The sequence below is a fragment of the Diorhabda sublineata genome, chromosome 9 (genome assembly GCF_026230105.1).
Source record: "Diorhabda sublineata isolate icDioSubl1.1 chromosome 9, icDioSubl1.1, whole genome shotgun sequence".
In the NCBI taxonomy this organism is placed as follows: domain Eukaryota; kingdom Metazoa; phylum Arthropoda; class Insecta; order Coleoptera; family Chrysomelidae; genus Diorhabda; species Diorhabda sublineata.
Window position 1 is genome coordinate 25583360 of NC_079482.1, and position 19264 is coordinate 25602623.

Consider the following 19264-nt stretch of genomic DNA (forward strand, 5'->3'; position numbering starts at 1 on the left):
TATATAATTCGTTAATTAATAGTGTGATATACACCGACGACGAGCATGAACATTTATTTTGAATACCCCCGAATCAATCCAAAGTTTATATTATTTATTGGAGTCGAAAGTACCAAACTTTATTATAAAAAGTATTCGTAAGCATTTATTTTTATTCTAAGTGTTTTACATATAAAGTATTACGATTGTTTACTTTGTGCACAATCATACAAGTCACTAAAAAGTGAAAGTATTGTTTTTATTTTTCAATAATCTAATATTTCGATTCTTCTAATTCCAATCTTGGCCTGCTACAAAAATATTTTTCTTATCGACATTTCGTGACGAGGTAGAAACCTCAACCTAACTATAAACCTTGTCCTCCATGTTATTTATCGGTTTTCTACCGTTTTATTGATTCTATATATTTAGCGAAAAAGCGAAATTCTATGCCGTTTAGTTCGTAATTTTTGTCGGTGATTCGAAGCTTTAAGACTGTTGCAAGGTTTCCCATCTCAATTCAATTATAACTAGCAGGAAGAAGGATACTATCAGGTACCGCGAACTGGCTATAGAGATTCCTAAGTTTGTACAATCCTTGCTGGATTGTGTATTTTGGAGTTCGGCTGAAACGATAAAATATTCATTATGCCCATCTACCACCACAGTGTCATATCCACGTGTCCAATAAAATATCTAATTCAATATATGATATTTATTCCACTACATGTTAAGTTTTATACAGATTGTCTCCGAATTAAGTTCAAATGGATATTTCCTTTTGATTTTAAGTTCTGTACACTTAAAGTATGCTTTGATTCCTTATAATGATTGTTAATGGTATAATGCTCCCATTTTATTCACACTTTATGATACTTAATTAGTGTAACATGATACAAGTTAGTGTAGATAATTGTTTGTGTTGTTTTTTAAATAAATATACAAGATTTTGATCAATATTTCACCAAATTAACAAATTTCAAGTGGATATATCAAATTATTGTCAAATTGTAGTAAAATTAGTCCATTTACACTTTGTAATAAGCTGAAATCGTCCAATTTCAAAATTACCTAACCTCAAATTATTTTATTGATTTTATTCATACTTAATAAATGTGTCGTCTAAAGAAAATTCTCAATTCGCTCTCTTGAAAACGGTAAATATCACTTACAGATTCTTCCAAAATTATTAAAACTTGTTAAAATATCAAAAAAGCACCAAAAACAGCAAAGAGAATAAAGAATCTTGCCTAAACCGTTTTGAACTTAGTCCTTTAAGATATCTAGCCACTTTCTCGGCCAATACAATGTAGTCAATGTAATTGTATGAGCTAACGACACATATTTCTGTGTTGTAGAAAAAAGAAGAATTTTATGTCATAACAGGTTAGTTCAGTTTGTCATAATTCCTTTACATTCATGTTATGTCTAAAAATCTGTGTGAAGGTGACTAAATCTGTTTAAGATTAGAGCAACAGATACAAAATTACAATTTTTTTATCAAAATCAATTGAATTCTGAAATAAGTAATGTGAAACTATTTAATGGAAATAACTATTGTAATATTATTGAAAAATATATTTCATTGATAGAAGGCAAACGGCAAAGGAATAGTAGCCACTGCGTTAATTGACATTTCAACATTTTAATTAATTTCTTTTGATTATTTAGTTTAAAGTCAATTTGATTTTTAGAGGTTAAAATCTTGTTTTAAATAAAAATATTTTGATAAACTTTACTTTTGATATTGCCTTTTTTTGGATATAGTTATTAATATTTTGATGACATTGAAGTGAATCTGTCACCATGTACAAAGTGTTTCCCTTTCTATAGCATAGAAAGGTAGGCAAATTCTTAACGCGGTCGGTCACCAGCCAATCAGCGCTTTACGCGCGTAAAGCGTGAAGTGGAAGGTGTAGGGTATAAAACCAGCCATATTAGGCGGCCATAGACAGTCCATCAACAATCGTGGTATAGAGCAATTCATTCCGATGTTCGCCGCCATTTTCGAGTTAAGTTAGTCCGGCACAATTATAAATAAACTTCTAATTAAAACTTATTGTTTTGTGTGAAATATAAGTGTTGTGGTGTAAAGTGAAATTAAATGAATCATTGCCTAAAATAAAGTCGGCGTTGAACCAGCACATGCGTATTATAAGAATAAAAACGTACCAGTATACAGGTATTGGCATTTACTTACTTTAGGAACAAACTTTAGGTATTCATACCTAATTGCAATTAAAGTTGGATCAAAAATAAAACAAATTGTAAATTATGAATTTTATTGAAACAATATACGAGGGAGACAAAAAAAACAAAAAAATAGAATAAATGTTAAAATATAAAAAATAAACATCAAATTCACATGACAGGGTTTTTTGACTCACTAGTTTGAAGATTTCGAAATTGGTAAATAAACAAAATGGGGTCGAAATCCCCTTTCATGTTTCAAACAAAAACAAACAATAAAAAATTTCAATACATGATTAAAAAATATATAAAATTATAAAAGAAAAGTTGATAAAATTGATATACAGGGTGTTTGGATAAATAATGGATAATAATAAATAGATCAGAAGTGACTACTTTGCCGCAATACGTGAACAAAGGGATATTCAAAATTTTTGAGGAAATCTAACCTAATTTTTTAAGGATGATATTTCGGGAAGGGGGTGGGCTAAGGAAATTTTGTTATAGGAAAAACTCATTTTCATTTCATACGAGAAATCACGTACTGAATTTTGTCGCACGAATTCAGAAACACACTGTACATGCAGTTTGCTGTCGAACGAATAGCTTTGTTCGTGGCTCTGATTCCGATTCAATCGAGTTCGTTTTGTTTCGTGTACATCACTAGTCACATGATACAAATCATATATCGAATGTTTTGTTTGTCTATTATAAATTTGATATAATTTACCAGTGTTGCCGGACTTATACGAAGAATTTCTTGCAACTACAACTGGCTGTGAAAAATCTTTTTTAATAGAAAATTCATTTTAAAACAGTGGAGTGCAAGTATATAATTTGAAAAAAATAATATTTTTTGCGAAAATTTACAAAATATATAATTTCGCCGTGAAATCCTTCAAATTCGACAAAATTGTTTGTATTAAGATTTATTTTATGCGGAAACATTTACTTCCGGAGATACCGGAAGTGACCATTATCTCAGGAAGGCCAACAGATATCGAACCATGGATGACTTTGTTCGATAGAACTCATCAGGACCTATCTGTGTATGAAAAATCATGATGATTGACGCATGCGCAGAAGAGTTTCCGTGAAAAAAGTATGCGTATGCATTATTTTCCCGAAAAATCAATGGATAAAATGAAAATTTAGTAATTTTTGTAAGGTTAGGTTGGGTTTTTGTATAGTTTTTTCACAGAAACTCTATTGCGCATGCGTCAATCACGACTTTTCACACACAGATAGATAGTGATGCGTTCTATTGAACAAATTTATTCACGGTTCGATATCTGTTTGTCTCCCTGACATAATGGCCGCTTCCGGTATCTCCGGAAGTAAATCGTTCTTACCGCATCTTTGCAACGTTGCCAGTTCAATCGGATTTCCTTAAATGTGAATATCTCTGAACAAAAATGGGAATTATATTTTTTTTGTAGATTTTAAGGGGAAATCGTACCTGTATTTGAATAAAAACGATATTATTACACGATTTTCTTCTAAAATCAATAAAAAAAACCTTTAATTTTCAGTTTTGTTCCGAGATATTCGTATTAAAGGAAATCTGATTGAACTGGCAACACTGCTTTAAAAAAAGAACCGACCAAATATATAGACAGTGAAATACACTGAGAAAAGTGTAATTCGGTATTAAAATCATCGAACTTCGACAAAAAAAAAAACCTTCAACGTTTCGGGATAATAAAAATTTTAATTCACAATTGGGAATTGGGATTTCTTTGATACCCTATTTGGCAACAACGTACGAATTATTATTTAACGATGAATTATTCGGATTTACGTCATCGGATTTTAACAAATTCGTTTTCTCCGTGTTATTGCGACTTGAAATTACATTTTCAGTTATAACGACGTAATTTTCATCGACGGAATTTTTAGTTATGGTGTTATTATTAATATTATCAGTTTGATTATGCGTATAAAAACCCGTGTAGAAATCGTACTGCGCAGAAATCCGTTTCGTTTCGTTTATAAACTTACCCGTCATCTGCTGCAGCTGAGGAAGGTATTTTTTCCAAAAGGCACACTGCTTTAGCCTGGGCCCCCTACCGGTCGCAGTCGAATTCACGTCTAAAGTCAAATATTCTCTACCGTAAGTCGTGTGTAGAGGCCAAAAAGTCGGCGTCCACGCACCGTTCGGACTCAAACTAGGATTACCTATAAGAATTAACGAGTATAATGAGCCTATCGACGTTTTAAACTCGTCCACGACACGAAGCCGGTCCTGTCCGAATTTTGGAATTCCGTTGTGACCGGACAGAACCGGCTTCGTGTCGGGGAAGAGTTCGTAGCAGTATACAACCCGGCAACGTTGTATTGACGTGATTTGGATATAGAGTCGAATAGAATGTCAAAAATAAAAGTTAGAAGAAGTAATTTGGTACCTGTTTTTGCAAAATTAGCCCAATAACGCATAATTCTTTTACTGAGATCTACTTCTTGAGCAGTATAACTTCTAGTTGGATTCAGGGGTTCTCCAAAAACGTAGTTTATTTCATCGGCGTGCATAACACCTATTCATAAAAAATATTTATCACAATATTGTAAATGTGTGAATATTAAATGGTGGAAGCGGCAACGTAGCGTTCGATTTAGAGAAAGCGCGGATTGAAATAAGAACGGCGTTGCCAGATTTCGATAGTTACATGAATTTATTCATCTTCGGATAGGAAACTTTGAATAATATAAAATTTCTTTATGTGAAAGGAAATATTTTAATTTCTGGCAACGCTGGAATGCTTTTATTTACATGTGAGGCAAGCACGCCAAGGAGAATAATAAAATACACTCAGAAAACATGATTTGTATAAACGTTATCGAATGTAGAGGTATCTACATTATTTTTCATATAAATTAGCATTTTCTGTGATACAGGAGACGTACAAAATATATTCATTTTAAAATTTGTACAACACTGTATCTCGGTAACTATCGAACTTACAGAGTTGGATATAGTATCAAATTGTAGATATTCGAGTCTACTTTAATATAGTATAGAAGATATTTTTCGAAAAAACGTATAGTTTCCGAGTTATATTGAAAAAACTGAAAATATCTATTTTTAATACTGACCTGTCCATGACGACCAGATCGGTTAAAAACAACAAATTAATGAATTTTCACGACCGAAGGTGTACTTTACCATTATTTTTCAACAAAATTAGCAATTTCTGTAATACAGGGGACAAACAAAAAATTTTCATTTTAAAATTTTTACAACACTGTATCTCAATAGCTATCGCACTTACAGAGTTGGATCTAGTATCAAATTGTAGATAATCAAGTCTACTTTAATATCGTATAGAAGATATTTTTCGAAAAAACTTATAGTTTACGAGTTATATTGAAAAAACTAAAAATATCTATTTCGAATACTGACCTGTCCACGATGGCCAGAAGGGTTAAAAAAATTAATTAAATGAATTTTCACGACCCAAGTGTTACTTTACCATTATTTTTTACGTAAATCAGCAATTTCTGTAATACAGGGGACGTACAAAAAATTTTCATTTTAAAATTTTTACAACACTGTATCTCGGTAACTATCGAACTTACAGAGTTGGATCTAGTATCAAATTGTAGATATTCGAGTCTACTTTAATATCGTATAGAAGATATTTTTCGAAAAAACGTATAGTTTACGAGTTATATTGAAAAAACTGAAAATATCTTTTTTTAATACTCATCTGTCCACGATGGCCAGATCGGTTAAAAAAAAAACAAATTAATGAACTTTCACGTCCCAAGCGGTACTTTACCATTATTTTTCACGTAAATCAACAATTTCTATGATACAGGGGACGTACAAAAAATTTTCATTTTAAAATTTTTACAACACTGTATCTCGGTAACTATCGAACTTACAGAGTTGAATATAGTATCAAATTGTAGATATTCGAGTCTACTTTAATATCGTATAGAAGATATTTTTTGAAAAAACGTATAGTTTACGAGTTATATTGAAAAAACTGAAAATATCTTTTTTTAATACTCATCTGTCCACGATGGCCAGATCGGTTAAAAAAAATAAATTAATGAATTTTCACGACCCAAGTGTTACTTTACCATTATTTTTTACGTAAATCAGCAATTTCTGTAATACAGGGGACGTACAAAAAATGTTCATTTTAAAATTTTTACAACACTGTATCTCGGTAACTATCGAACTTACAGAGTTGAATATAGTATCAAATTGTAGATATTCGAGTCTACTTTAATATCGTATAGAAGATATTTTTCGAAAAAACTTATAGTTTACGAGTTATATCGAAAAAACTGATTTAGCATACTGACCTGTCCACGAGGGCCAAGGATTAGCGACACTCCTATGCTTGTAATAGTACATATACACATTATTACCAGTTTCCGCGTATCTATGCGCCAATTCGTTAACGTTACACGTAAACTGGTAATCGCCGACCATTTTGTCCAAAGCGTTTCGGTTGCTGACTGAATCTTCGGGGTTCAACCAATCGGTGTATTCGAATATGATCGCCTGTCTCGCGACGGCGTTCACGTAAGGATTTAGTTCGGTAACGGCACGCAAAAATTCCTGTCTATTAACGTAAACGTTCTCCTCGTTCCTGAACAATTCGGTCAAATAATATATGATGAAGTAATTGCCTTCCTCGGTGTTGGAACCCAACAGGATATTCGTTTTCTTGAAATTCTTGTTGGCCAACGCGCGGACGGGGTGTTCGTCCAAAAACGCCCCGTCTATAACTGGAACGAAAGGGAATTCGCATATCCCCAACGTACCCCATTCGTTGTTCACCAGCTCGACGGGGTCCTTCTTCTTCAGGCAATCGATTACGGAATTCAAATCGTCGCGATCGTGGGGACAACCGACCGCCTCCGCCAATCTGATCCCCCTCAAGACGCTCTCCTCCCTCGATATTATCGCCCAGGGCGCCGTGGGGCTGCCGCTTTGCATTATGGCCTGCGAAAATAAATTCCTCGAGAGCGGCGAAAGGAGATGCAACGACACCGACACCGCTCCGGCGGATTCGCCGAATAAGGTTATGTTGTTGGGATTGCCGCCGAAAGTCGCGATGTTGTCCTTGATCCATTGCAGGGCCATCATTTGATCGAACATACCGGCGTTGCCGGGCACGTCCGACGTGCCGAAATACAAGAAACCCAACGAGGCCAAGCGGTATTGCATCGAACATAATATCACGTTCTCTTCGGACACCAAAATGTTGTGGTCGTACACGTCCAAAGTGTTGGTACCGGAATAAAAACCGCCGCCGAATACCCATACCATTACGGCCGCGTTCGTCGGTCTCGGCTTAGGTACCACCACGTTTATATATAGACAGTCCTCGCTTATTGGCGTGTTGGGGTTCCACATCGTGGCACCGGCGAAATTGCCGAACACCGTATCGATTATTTGTACGCAGGAATTCGGTTGTTCGGTCGTATTTAGAACGCCTTCCCATTTTTCTATAGGTCGCGGATGGCGGAATCTCAAATTCCCTAACGGTTTTTGAGCGTACGGTATTCCCAACCAAGCGTCCACCTGCAAAAAAATAAGTAATCTCACGCCGCCGGTATAAATATGGCAACGTATGCGAAAAAAAGAATTTCGTCGAAAATTTCCGAATTCGCGGCTACCAAATCGTCAATTTAATTATTAAATACGGGCTCTGTTGACGACGCGCCGCGTTCCGATCCTAACCTAACCTAACCAATCCGCAGGCTATCGGGAGATCTTCAAATATATCCGATCGCTTTTTACGACTAACGTGAGCGGACATCCGTTATGGCAATTGTCAAAATTGATGAATTAAAGTTTGAATTGATACTTAATGCGCCCTATTCGCCAGATTTGGACCCCTTGGATTATTTTCTATTCGCAGATTTTGATAAATGGCTCGGTGGTCGAATATTCGCCAACAATGAAGAGGTAATTTCGGCTATTTTGAGAATCGTGACGATTTTTAGTATAAAAAAGATAGGGAGAGGAAAGTTTATGGGGCTAAAATGAGTTTACGTTGAAAAATAAATAGATTTTACTTCATACGTCGAAAGTACGTACCTTCGACCGAGGTATGTAGAAAAAATCGTGTACACTACACGAACCGAAAGCCGAATCTCGATCTCGATTTAACTTCCATCCCTTGTAACGTAATATACGATTTTTCCAAAATATTTGTTTCCTTTGTAGGATGCGTTACTTTTGGAACCACCCTCGTATAGCCCAAGACAATTTTACCGATCGAAAAAAAAATTTTCAAATTCTAAATCGTAATTATAGTTCGTTAAAATAAATTTTCATTCAATTAGGAGGTTTCGTATTCGATTTTTCGTAACGACCTGTATAAAAATGAAAAACCACATTGATCACACGTGGCGCAGTACGGCTCTGCCTACAAATACCAATATTTCGATTCCATAATAATCAGTTTTTACGTAGTAGTAAAATTTCCCGAGAAAGAAATCAAAACGGCAACACCGCAATGTTCGAACTAACACCTGCGTCCAGATAGAATAAATAGAATGAATCATAGACAAAAACATTTTCGATTATAAAACGGTAAATATTCCGCCTTACCTTTTTACCAGTAGCCGAAGTAACTGTCATTCCTCTAATTTTTCCTTTTTTAGTTTCTATCACTAAAGGATCGTCTTCCGTTGAATCCCTTCTAGTAAAATCCCTTTTTTCGTCGGTACCGTCCCTTCTAAACTCTTCGGAGTCTCGGTGCGGATCGAATGTGTCACGTGATATATGAAAAGCTTCGGCGTGTGGTTCCGAGGGATGATGTCGACCTCGATGAGGCGTCGGTTGACATGACGGGACAAGAAGACTTGTCAATATACAAATTGTCCAAGGAAGCATTATCGTTTATTATTTTAACCTGAGAATCGATTCGTAATAATTGATTTCATTGTTATGATTTAATTATACGTGCACTTACGAAACTAAATAACTGTCAGCAATGTAAATTCGATGGCGGCATTTCTTCTTCCACAGTTGTGTTTAATCTTGAACACTGGAAGGAGGATAAATAATTTTTCGAATTAGAGAAATATTAAGAATTTAGAAAAAAAAACCTAATAAACAATATCGGATTACGAGATAACGAAATATTTATTTTTATATTATGATAAATTTAAATACGTGACAACGCCGCAATCGTTCTAACAACGAACGCAGCTCAAGTTTGGAGGGAAACGTGAAAGCTTCCCGCAAACTGAAAAGATTTATGGTTATTGAACGTATTAAAACTCACCATCAGGTTTTTATAACACGATAATTAATTTTTAACATATGTATATATACTAATTATTGTATATATTTTATCACAAAAGGGTCAAATGATATTGAAGTATTATAAAATGTTTACGAGAATAGTCGAAAACATATTATATAAGACAAAGTAACCATCAAACTAGACGTAATTATAAACAATAGTCTGAGTGTATTTAGTTGTTTTTCTAAAGGTTAAAAGTTTATCATTGATTCAATTTATTTTTGTATCATAAAAATAAATTAACGTATTTGGTATTAATTTGAATATCAAATCAAATAATTTATTTTTTATTATATAACGTTTGAAGGTAGACGACTCCTAGCTGTCATATAAGATTTTGACATTGACATTCGATGTATGAAAGCGAAATTGCCAAATATAATTTTTAGTCCAGTTTCTAATATATTCGTTAGTATTTTCAGTATTTAGTGGCGTCTTGATCTAATTGGTTTTAAAATATTTGGACGGATCTTAACTTCTATTTAAAATATTTATATTCTATTATTTTTAACGTTTAATTATGGTTCAATTCGTTATTATTATTGTATAATATATAACGGCAAAGATTTATAGTTGTTTTAGATAGGCAACGCTGTAAAGTGAAACCGAACGGGAGACCGCGAAACATTACTATTGTTTACATTCGTAGATTCCGCTTCTTTTTTTTTATTAGATAACGCGTTGACCAAATCCCTATTAACGTCGAGTATCTAGGGAATCTCCAATTTATAACGTTATCTTTGGGGATAGCACAATTAAACTATTTTACGAGTTAGCGTGTTTACGTCCAATCAACATGACTGAACAGTCGCACTCCGTGCCACTCGTTGCCCGGCTACAGCCCGACCTTGACGCAATGAAGTATGGTGGACTAAAACCGCGATGTTGTCATATTGTCTGCTTAGGCAGAAAAAAAAAGATAACCGCTATAATGATTATAGGAAGTCGATTTTATCGGAATTTTTTCATATTGAACTGCGTATTTTATGTTGATGTAAGGCTATATATATTATCTGGATAATACCATAAACTTACCGTAATGATATGGGTTACCACATTTCGTTTTAGAGCATTCTGGAACAACGGATTCTCTGCAAAAGATTTCAGGTGGAATTTTTTCACGTTAAGTAGAAACTGCATAAGACCTGAATTGAAAAAATTCAAATTAATGGTCTACATATACGAGGGGCGTCGAAGTTTGTGACTATAAATTTTGCGTTACCTTTTTTTACTTTCTAATTAAATGAATCTTCGTATTTTTTTTATTGCACCCCGTTTATCAAGTCGAAGAAAGAAATGCTTTCAGTTATGGATTCAACATTGGAAGACGTACTCTAAATTTTGCGTTACCTTTCTAATTAAATAACTAATCAAATTTTTTATTACACTCCGTAAAGTAAATCAAGTCGCAGAAAAAGATAAAGAAAGAAATGCTTTCAGTTATGAATGCATCATTCGGATACCTACTCTTAATTTTTACGTTACCTTTTTTCATTTATTTAAATAACTCCTCAATTTTTTTATTGCACCTCGTATATCTATTAGCACTACTGCAATGTTTGGCAGAAAGCCATACCAAAAGACGTCTTCCAGAAAGGTTTTTAATTATAGATTCAACATTGGGACGCGTATTCTAAATTTTGCGTTACCTTTTTTTGCTTTTTAATTAAAGAAATCTTCCTATTTTTCTATTACACCCCGTATATCTAGTCGCAGAAAACCAAACCCAAGGACGTCTTCCAGAAAGGTTTTTAATTATAGATTCAACATTGGGACGCGTACTCTAAATTTTGCGTTACCTTTTTTTACTTTTCAATTAAAGAAATCTTCCTATTTTTCTATTACACTCCGTATATCTAGTCGCAGAAAACCAAACCCAAGGACGTCTTCCAGAAAGGTTTTTAATTATAGATTCAACATTGGGACGCGTATTCTAAATTTTGCGTTACCTTTTTTTGCTTTTTAATTAAAGAAATCTTCCTATTTTTCTATTACACCCCGTATATCTAGTCGCAGAAAACCAAACCCAAGGACGTCTTCCAGAAAGGTTTTTAATTATAGATTCAACATTGGGACGCGTACTCTAAATTTTGCGTTACCTTTTTTTACTTTTCAATTAAATAAACCTTCCTATTTTTCTATTACACCCCGTATATCTAGTCGCAGACAACCAAACCCAAGGACGTCTTCCAGAAAGGCTTTTAGTGATAGATTTAACATTGGGACGCGTATTCTAAATTTTGCGTTACCTTTTTTTGCTTTGTAATTAATAAATCTTCCTATTTTATTACACCCCATATATCTAGTCGCAAAAAGCAATACCGTAAGAAATGCTTTCAGTTATGGCCGCAACATTGGAATACGCACTTTAAATTTTGCGTTACCTTTTTTTCACTAACTTCAATTTTCTTTATTACATTCTGTATATCAGATATGGATACAACGTTAGGATACGTACTTCGAATTTTACGTTACCATTCTTTCCTTCTCTTTTTAATAAACTAATTCATCGTATTTTTTCATTTAACCTCGTATATCTATTCTCCAAATCAACGAACTTATCCGTTTCCCCTATTCAGTTTACATATTTTTGCATATATTTCAGTCTCTACCTGTATTCGTTTATGACGCAATAAAGCACATCAACCCTTCGTTCAATTCTACTTAATGCAGATCGTTGTCAGTTGCCAGATATTTATGCAACCCGGTGACCCACTGACCTTTGATATTTTCACTAATGCAGTTAAAAGTTTTTTGAATATTGTGGCATCGATGGAAACGAAGTTCAACTGTTTGTCTATGTCTGCACGATCGTCTTCGATTCAATACGTACATAGATAAAAGTTTTGAATATCAAATTCAAACTTTATTAAAAAAAAATTCAATCACTCAAAATATTTATTTCATCATGAGTGTAATGTAGAAAAACACATTACAATAATTCAAAAACAAATATATATGACATGAATTATAAAATAATTTCATCATTTCCAAAATGTATATTACGTATTATACACTGTTGTAGTGTGTATTGCCTAACTATTATATACAGTATATCCTTTTTGACGTAAATAAATTATGTAGGTTACGTGGGACGTCAAACTTGCTTATTGCTTTAATTCAATCAAATAAATGATCAATAATAGAATGTTGCAGTGTTTTATTGTTAATAATACATGGAATATAATAAAATTATTATCTAAACACATCAATAAAACACTCATAATGATATGTATTTGTTTAGAAAATACGAAAGTAGGCAATATTTTAAACATGTCGTTGTTTAAATGGTTGCATAATTTAGTGGTGATATGTAAGATTTTGTAGTTAAAGCCTAATTTATAAAAATGAGAAATAATCAAGTATTTTCAATCAAATTCGACAAAAACTCGTAAAATAGTATGAATGTTCATCAAAAGTATTGGTAGACGTTACTCAATTATACCTAAAATTGAGTTTTACTCAATATTATATTATCAGCTAATATGCCACGTCAGAGCCACGAAATTAAAATGAAACACAATAACGGTCGTAAAAGCAATTTCTTTGAACTTCTAGAAGAGTGATTCGTGTCAAGACGTAAATTCAAAAATTTATTTTACGATGTTATTAAAAATAATCGTTACAATACATTGTGATCAATAAAATACTATTAAAAACAAGGTAACCTCAAATTTTATTTAAAACGTGTTTATCGTAACACATAAAATGTATATATGCAAATATATTATACAGTATGGAACACCGAATAAATAAATGAGGGCTTGTTCGCAAAAAGTGGTACGACACGTCATATTGTGTTTTCAAATTATACAGGGTTATACATTTGGCAGTGACAAATATAATTTTTTTTATTTTGAGTGCAACTCACTGTATATTATTTATTTTTTCGATTATTCGGGAAATTTCTATATTCAAATTAACTATACAGTACGGGACATCGAAATTGAGTTAATTCCTTCATAAATAAATGACTACAAGTTATAAAAAAAGCTTCGATAAGTCAATTTGTATTTTCGAATCATACAGGGTTATACATTTGGCAGTGACAAATATAATTTTTTTTATTTTGAGTGCAACTCACTGTATATTATTTATTTTTTCGATTATTCGGGAAATTTCTATATTCAAATTAACTATACAGTACGGGACATCGAAATTGAGTTAATTCCTTCATAAATAAATGACTACAAGTTATAAAAAAAGCTTCGATAAGTCAATTTGTATTTTCGAATCATACAGGGTTATACATTTGGCAGTGACAAATATAATTTTTGTTATTTCAAATGAAACTCACTGTATATTATTTATTTTTTTGATTATTCGGGAAATTTCTATATTCAAATTAACTATACAGTACGGGACATCGAAATTGAGTTAATTCCTTCATAAATAAATGACTACAAGTTATAAAAAAAGCTTCGATAAGTCAATTTGTATTTTCGAATCATACAGGGTTATACATTTGGCAGTGACAAATATAATTTTTGTTATTTCAAATGAAACCCACTGTATATTATTTATTTTTTTGATTATTCGGGAAATTTCTATATTCAAATTAACTATACAGTACGGGACATCGAAATTGAGTTAATTCCTTCATAAATAAATGACTACAAGTTATAAAAAAAGCTTCGATAAGTCAATTTGTATTTTCGAATCATACAGGGTTATACATTTGGCAGTGACAAATATAATTTTTGTTATTTCAAATGAAACCCACTGTATATTATTTATTTTTTCGATTATTCGGGAAATTTCTATATTCAAATTAACTATACAGTACGGGACATCGAAATTGAGTTAATTCCTTCATAAATAAATGACTACAAGTTATAAAAAAAGCTTCGATAAGTCAATTTGTATTTTCGAATCATACAGGGTTATACATTTGGCAGTGACAAATATAATTTTTGTTATTTCAAATGAAACCCACTGTATATTATTTATTTTTTCGATTATTCGGGAAATTTCTATATTCAAATTAACTATACAGTACGGGACATCGAAATTGAGTTAATTCCTTCATAAATAAATGACTACAAGTTATAAAAAAAGCTTCGATAAGTCAATTTGTATTTTCGAATCATACAGGGTTATACATTTGGCAGTGACAAATATAATTTTTGTTATTTCAAATGAAACCCACTGTATATTATTTATTTTTTTGATTATTCGGGAAATTTCTATATTCAAATTAACTATACAGTACGGGACATCGAAATTGAGTTAATTCCTTCATAAATAAATGACTACAAGTTATAAAAAAAGCTTCGATAAGTCAATTTGTATTTTCGAATCATACAGGGTTATACATTTGGCAGTGACAAATATAATTTTTGTTATTTCAAATGAAACCCACTGTATATTATTTATTTTTTCGATTATTCGGGAAATTTCTATATTCAAATTAACTATACAGTACGGGACATCGAAATTGAGTTAATTCCTTCATAAATAAATGACTACAAGTTATAAAAAAAGCTTCGATAAGTCAATTTGTATTTTCGAATCATACAGGGTTATACATTTGGCAGTGACAAATATAATTTTTGTTATTTCAAATGAAACTCACTGTATATTATTTATTTTTTCGATTATTCGGGAAATTTCTATATTCAAATTAACTATACAGTACGGGACATCGAAATTGAGTTAATTCCTTCATAAATAAATGACTACATGTTATAAAAAAAGCTTCGATAAGTCAATTTGTATTTTCGAATCATACAGGGTTATACATTTGGCAGTGACAAATATAATTTTTTTTATTTTGAGTGAAACTCACTGTAAATTATTTATTTTTTCGATTATTCGGGAAATTTATATATACAAATTAACTATACAGTACGGGACATCAAAATTGAGTTAATTCGTTCATAAATAAATGACTAATTGTTATAAAAAAAGCTTCGATAAGTCAATTTGTATTTTCGAATCATACAGGGTTATACATTTGGCAGTGACAAATATAATTTTTCTTATTTTAAGTGAAACTCACTGTATATTATTTATCTTTTGAATTAAATTGAAGGAATCGCTTTCTCATCCACCGTATAATCCACATCTATCCCTCAGTGACTACTAATTTCAAAAAAATGGTTCAGATCAAATAAAAGAAAAATGTTTTTTTTTTTATTTTTAATTATTCACACGAAAATTCATCATTCTACTGATTAGTTTATTAAATTCTAAACATTTATCCATATACGTAAATGATAAAAAGAGTTGTATCATATATAAAGATTATATTTGAAGTTTGGCAACATCGGAACACGTACGTCTTATAACGCCGACTGGGTTCCTTTTATAGTTTGCGCATCTCGCGAGTTTTGTTTCGTTTGGACGATTGGATTTAATTCGATTTTGTTTCTCTCCATTTTTCTTTCCGCCGACGCGAAGCACGAAATATTTTTTTCGGTTTCAATACTTGTACTACACTTTTAAATAATCCGGTGCGTCACTACACATTTTTTTTTTTAATATAATCCGACGATTTTTTTCATAATTTTCCTGTACATTCGAGTGGCGAGATCAAAATTAGGTCACAACCTCCATATAAAAATCAATGAATTAATTATTGGCTATGATTTTGCTAATACGATCGGGCCGGTTGATTAAAACGTAAATAGTGGAAGGGACGTCTGGATATATCCATGAATTATTAAAAATACCTTTCCACTCTATACCCCAGTAAATGTAAATTCGATATTTCACAATCGATAACAATTATTGAAAATTCAAATCAAAATACAAGGTGACCAGAAACGACACGGAGCAATTTACTTTTCAAATACTTTACATTTCGAAATGAGTCCTTAGGCCGGCCCTGTCCGAATTTTTAAATTCGCCGAATTCGCGCCTTACATGTTTCCACTAAAATAGTGTAAATAAAAAACGTTACATCATGAAGAAATTTTCATAAAAATATATCATACTTGAATAATTTGATGTAGGCATTAACAATTTTTAAATAACACGAAATAAGTAAAAAATCAAAGTTGAAACATCGTAAGATTATATAATATATAATCTACTGAATGATTAGTAAGTCTGGCAACGCCGCGGTAATGATACAGTTTAACGTTTCCTGAGCTGTGATATGATTTGTCTCTATGATGGCGGATTTTTATATTTTGCCGATTCATCTCATTGAAAAACACGTTTCTATTTATCATATAAAAAATACGTTATTTCGTTTTAAATTATAAAGTAAAAATAAAGTTTGAATGATAAAATTATGTAAAATAGTATTTCTCTTAAATAATATTCATGTCCACGTGCATGTATAGAGATGGAAACAGTTATTTGTACATAACAACAGACCATTTTTAAATATAAATGCATCACAACAATAAGCTGTTTCTTTTGGTTATCAATAAAAAAATTTATATAAAAGTTTCCATCTTTAATTAACTACTTTGAAAATTACGATCCCTTTTACTAATTAGGCATTATTTCATACAGCTTCAAGATTTATAATATTTCTGTCAAATGTCAATCACACTACATATATTATACAAAACTATAAATGTATTTCTATGAACCGGTTAATAAATTTATAAATGTCATTACAAGTGATTTGATTAAGAACAAATTGTATCGATCATTTCGATGGCTACAAAAGCGAAGAATTAACACTATAATTAAATCATTCGTTAGAACGACTAAACGAACGCGGCGATTTCCACTCGAGCAAATAACTGGAACGTAGCAAACATTCATTGAGATACGTTTTTTTTTCCTGTTCAGTCTACTCTAATTGTGTTCATAGTGCAGGTACAAAGATAATTATAAAATTATAACTGCAGTATGTCAAAGCTTATACGGGGTGAGATAGAAATGTTTATATTAGAAATTAGTAAAAGAAAATAGATTGGAATGAAAATTTCACGGAAAATAGGGGAAATTGTATGGGAATGAAGTTATTAATTATGTTGAAAAAATGAGTTTTTAGGTATTTTCGTCAAAAACGAATTTTTTTGAGTGAAATTTTCCTGGAAAACTTTGTTGATCAATTTAAAAAAAAACTAAAGAAAAAATTAATTTATTATCTCTGCAAAGTGGGTATTATTGGTACAAGTTCATATTTCAGTTCAAGGTCGACTTTTTTTTCAAGTAATTTGACCTTGAAAATTCAAATGACACAATTCTTGAACTAATTTAACGTTATTTTAAATCATTTTTAATCTTTATAAAAATAGTTGAAACACTAGTTTATGTCAGAATTTATTAAAGAAGTAACTTGAAGGTCAATATGTGTTTATTTATTGAACGAACCTGGTAAAAACTTCTAAACGCTTATAGCGTATAGGTTTTTCACATGAATATGTAATTTTCTTTATTTAAATGAAAGCAGCTCTCAAAATATTTAATTTAATGTTAAAATACGAAAGGAAACAAAATAAATTTCCTTTTTTGTTAAAAAAAAACTGTAAAACCTTCGAATCGGTTAATATTTCATTATTAGTTATTAAAAGTTAGATTTTGAGTATAAAAATTAGAAAAATTTGTAAACTTTTCAAACAACCCTCGTAACTACGTATATTCCTTCGTTTAATTTAACACTAACCTCAAATTAAATACATCGGAAGCGAATACAAGGTGAAAAGACTTTCGTGATTAATTAATTAATTTTTTTTCGATTAAAATTTCCAAATTGTATGTTAAAATACCCGAATATAATACCGAAAAGATTTTTCCTTGTCTTAATCGTTAGAAGAGATATAGCTTCATCTTTATATAGACTAAAAATTCATCTCGAAATTGAAACCTACGTTATAATTACGAACAACTTACCATTAACCACCACTAGCACAACGAATTTATCAAAAAACGCGTCGAGAAGACACAATCAAGTTTATTTTAACATAGTAGCAAAAGATTTGGTTAAAAAGAGCAGTCAATAGGATAGCCTCTACACTGTTGCACCACAGATACTGGCACTGCACTGACGTTCCCGGCGTCTTCGTCGTAATCGGTAGTCATCGGGCACGGCATCGGCGATTTGACGTTCTTATAGTACAGTCGGATTATAAAAATCGGTTATTAGGTGGAAAATTAAATATTAGAGCTACTCTAATTTTTGTTTGTTTTAATTTGAATTTTAATAAATCAATTATTAAATATTACATTATAAAGTGAATAGATATGGAACGTCAGCCATCTTGTAAAAATCTTTGGTTTATAAAATGATTCGAAGATATATTAATTTTTATGTTTAAGTTAATACGAAATGTACTATTTTATTTCAGTTTATTAATTTATGAACGATATTAATATATTTTATAACAATAAAATCAAATATTTTATAATACTTAATCAAGGAAATTATGTTAGTAAACTTGGCAACACGGTTACAGTCACAAGTGTATTTAATAATTATTTTAGGTTGAAAAGTATATTTCGTTTCGATTTATTTCGCTATTTTTCAAAATATAACTAATTTTATATAAAAAGAGACCTAAAATCAATACTATTTACCAAGATAAACATATAAAAACGTATAAGAAATAAAAAGTTGAAGAAATTTAATACTTTGTATAATTGATAGGTTATAAAATACATTTTTATAAATGAATAATACAAATAATGATGAATATAAACTAATTTAAGTTAATAATCTTTTGATTCGACAAATCGTAATTAATTATATTTAAATTTCTTGCAAGTACTACTTCAAGTTATGAAAAATTATTAGTAGAAGTTACAGCGTTGCCAAGCTTCATAACAATATAGTACAATATAACAATATAACTTCTTCTTTTTTATAACGTAATCCGTTTTATTATGAATAAAGTACTCATTTTTTTTTTTAT

General features: G+C 31.3%; 2 protein-coding genes across 6 annotated transcripts in view; one reads left to right on the top strand and one right to left on the bottom strand.

Annotated features, from left to right (window-relative positions):
* Positions 1-19264, top strand: part of LOC130448752 (uncharacterized) — a 31569-nt gene that overhangs the window by 8753 nt on the left and 3552 nt on the right. Inside the window, exon 1 of one of the 3 annotated variants that reach the window (XM_056786255.1) lies at positions 1664-2161. The exons of 1 other annotated variant lie outside the window; for it this stretch is intronic. The gene's annotated coding sequence lies outside the window, so the exon portion shown is untranslated. Of the gene's footprint in view, positions 1-1663; positions 2162-19264 lie in introns of those variants that run through there. One more of the 3 variants, XR_008910372.1, reaches the window with a different exon arrangement.
* LOC130448751 (acetylcholinesterase-like) lies at positions 4-18494 on the bottom strand. 3 transcript variants are annotated; one of them, XM_056786253.1, is made up of 8 exons: positions 18246-18494; positions 10482-10591; positions 9111-9185; positions 8747-9050; positions 6484-7711; positions 4575-4703; positions 4171-4347; positions 4-605 (listed from the first exon to the last, which is right to left on the bottom strand). In XM_056786253.1, the coding sequence occupies exons 4-8, from the start codon at positions 9029-9031 to the stop codon at positions 469-471; spliced, it is 1956 nt and encodes a 651-aa protein (XP_056642231.1). In that variant the 5' UTR covers positions 9032-9050; positions 9111-9185; positions 10482-10591; positions 18246-18494; the 3' UTR covers positions 4-468. The 3 variants fall into 3 exon arrangements, with proteins under 3 accessions (XP_056642231.1, XP_056642230.1, XP_056642229.1); XM_056786252.1 differs by lacking the exon at positions 4-605 and having other exon boundaries at positions 2245-4347; XM_056786251.1 differs by lacking the exons at positions 4-605; positions 10482-10591; positions 18246-18494 and adding an exon at positions 9426-9587 and having other exon boundaries at positions 2245-4347.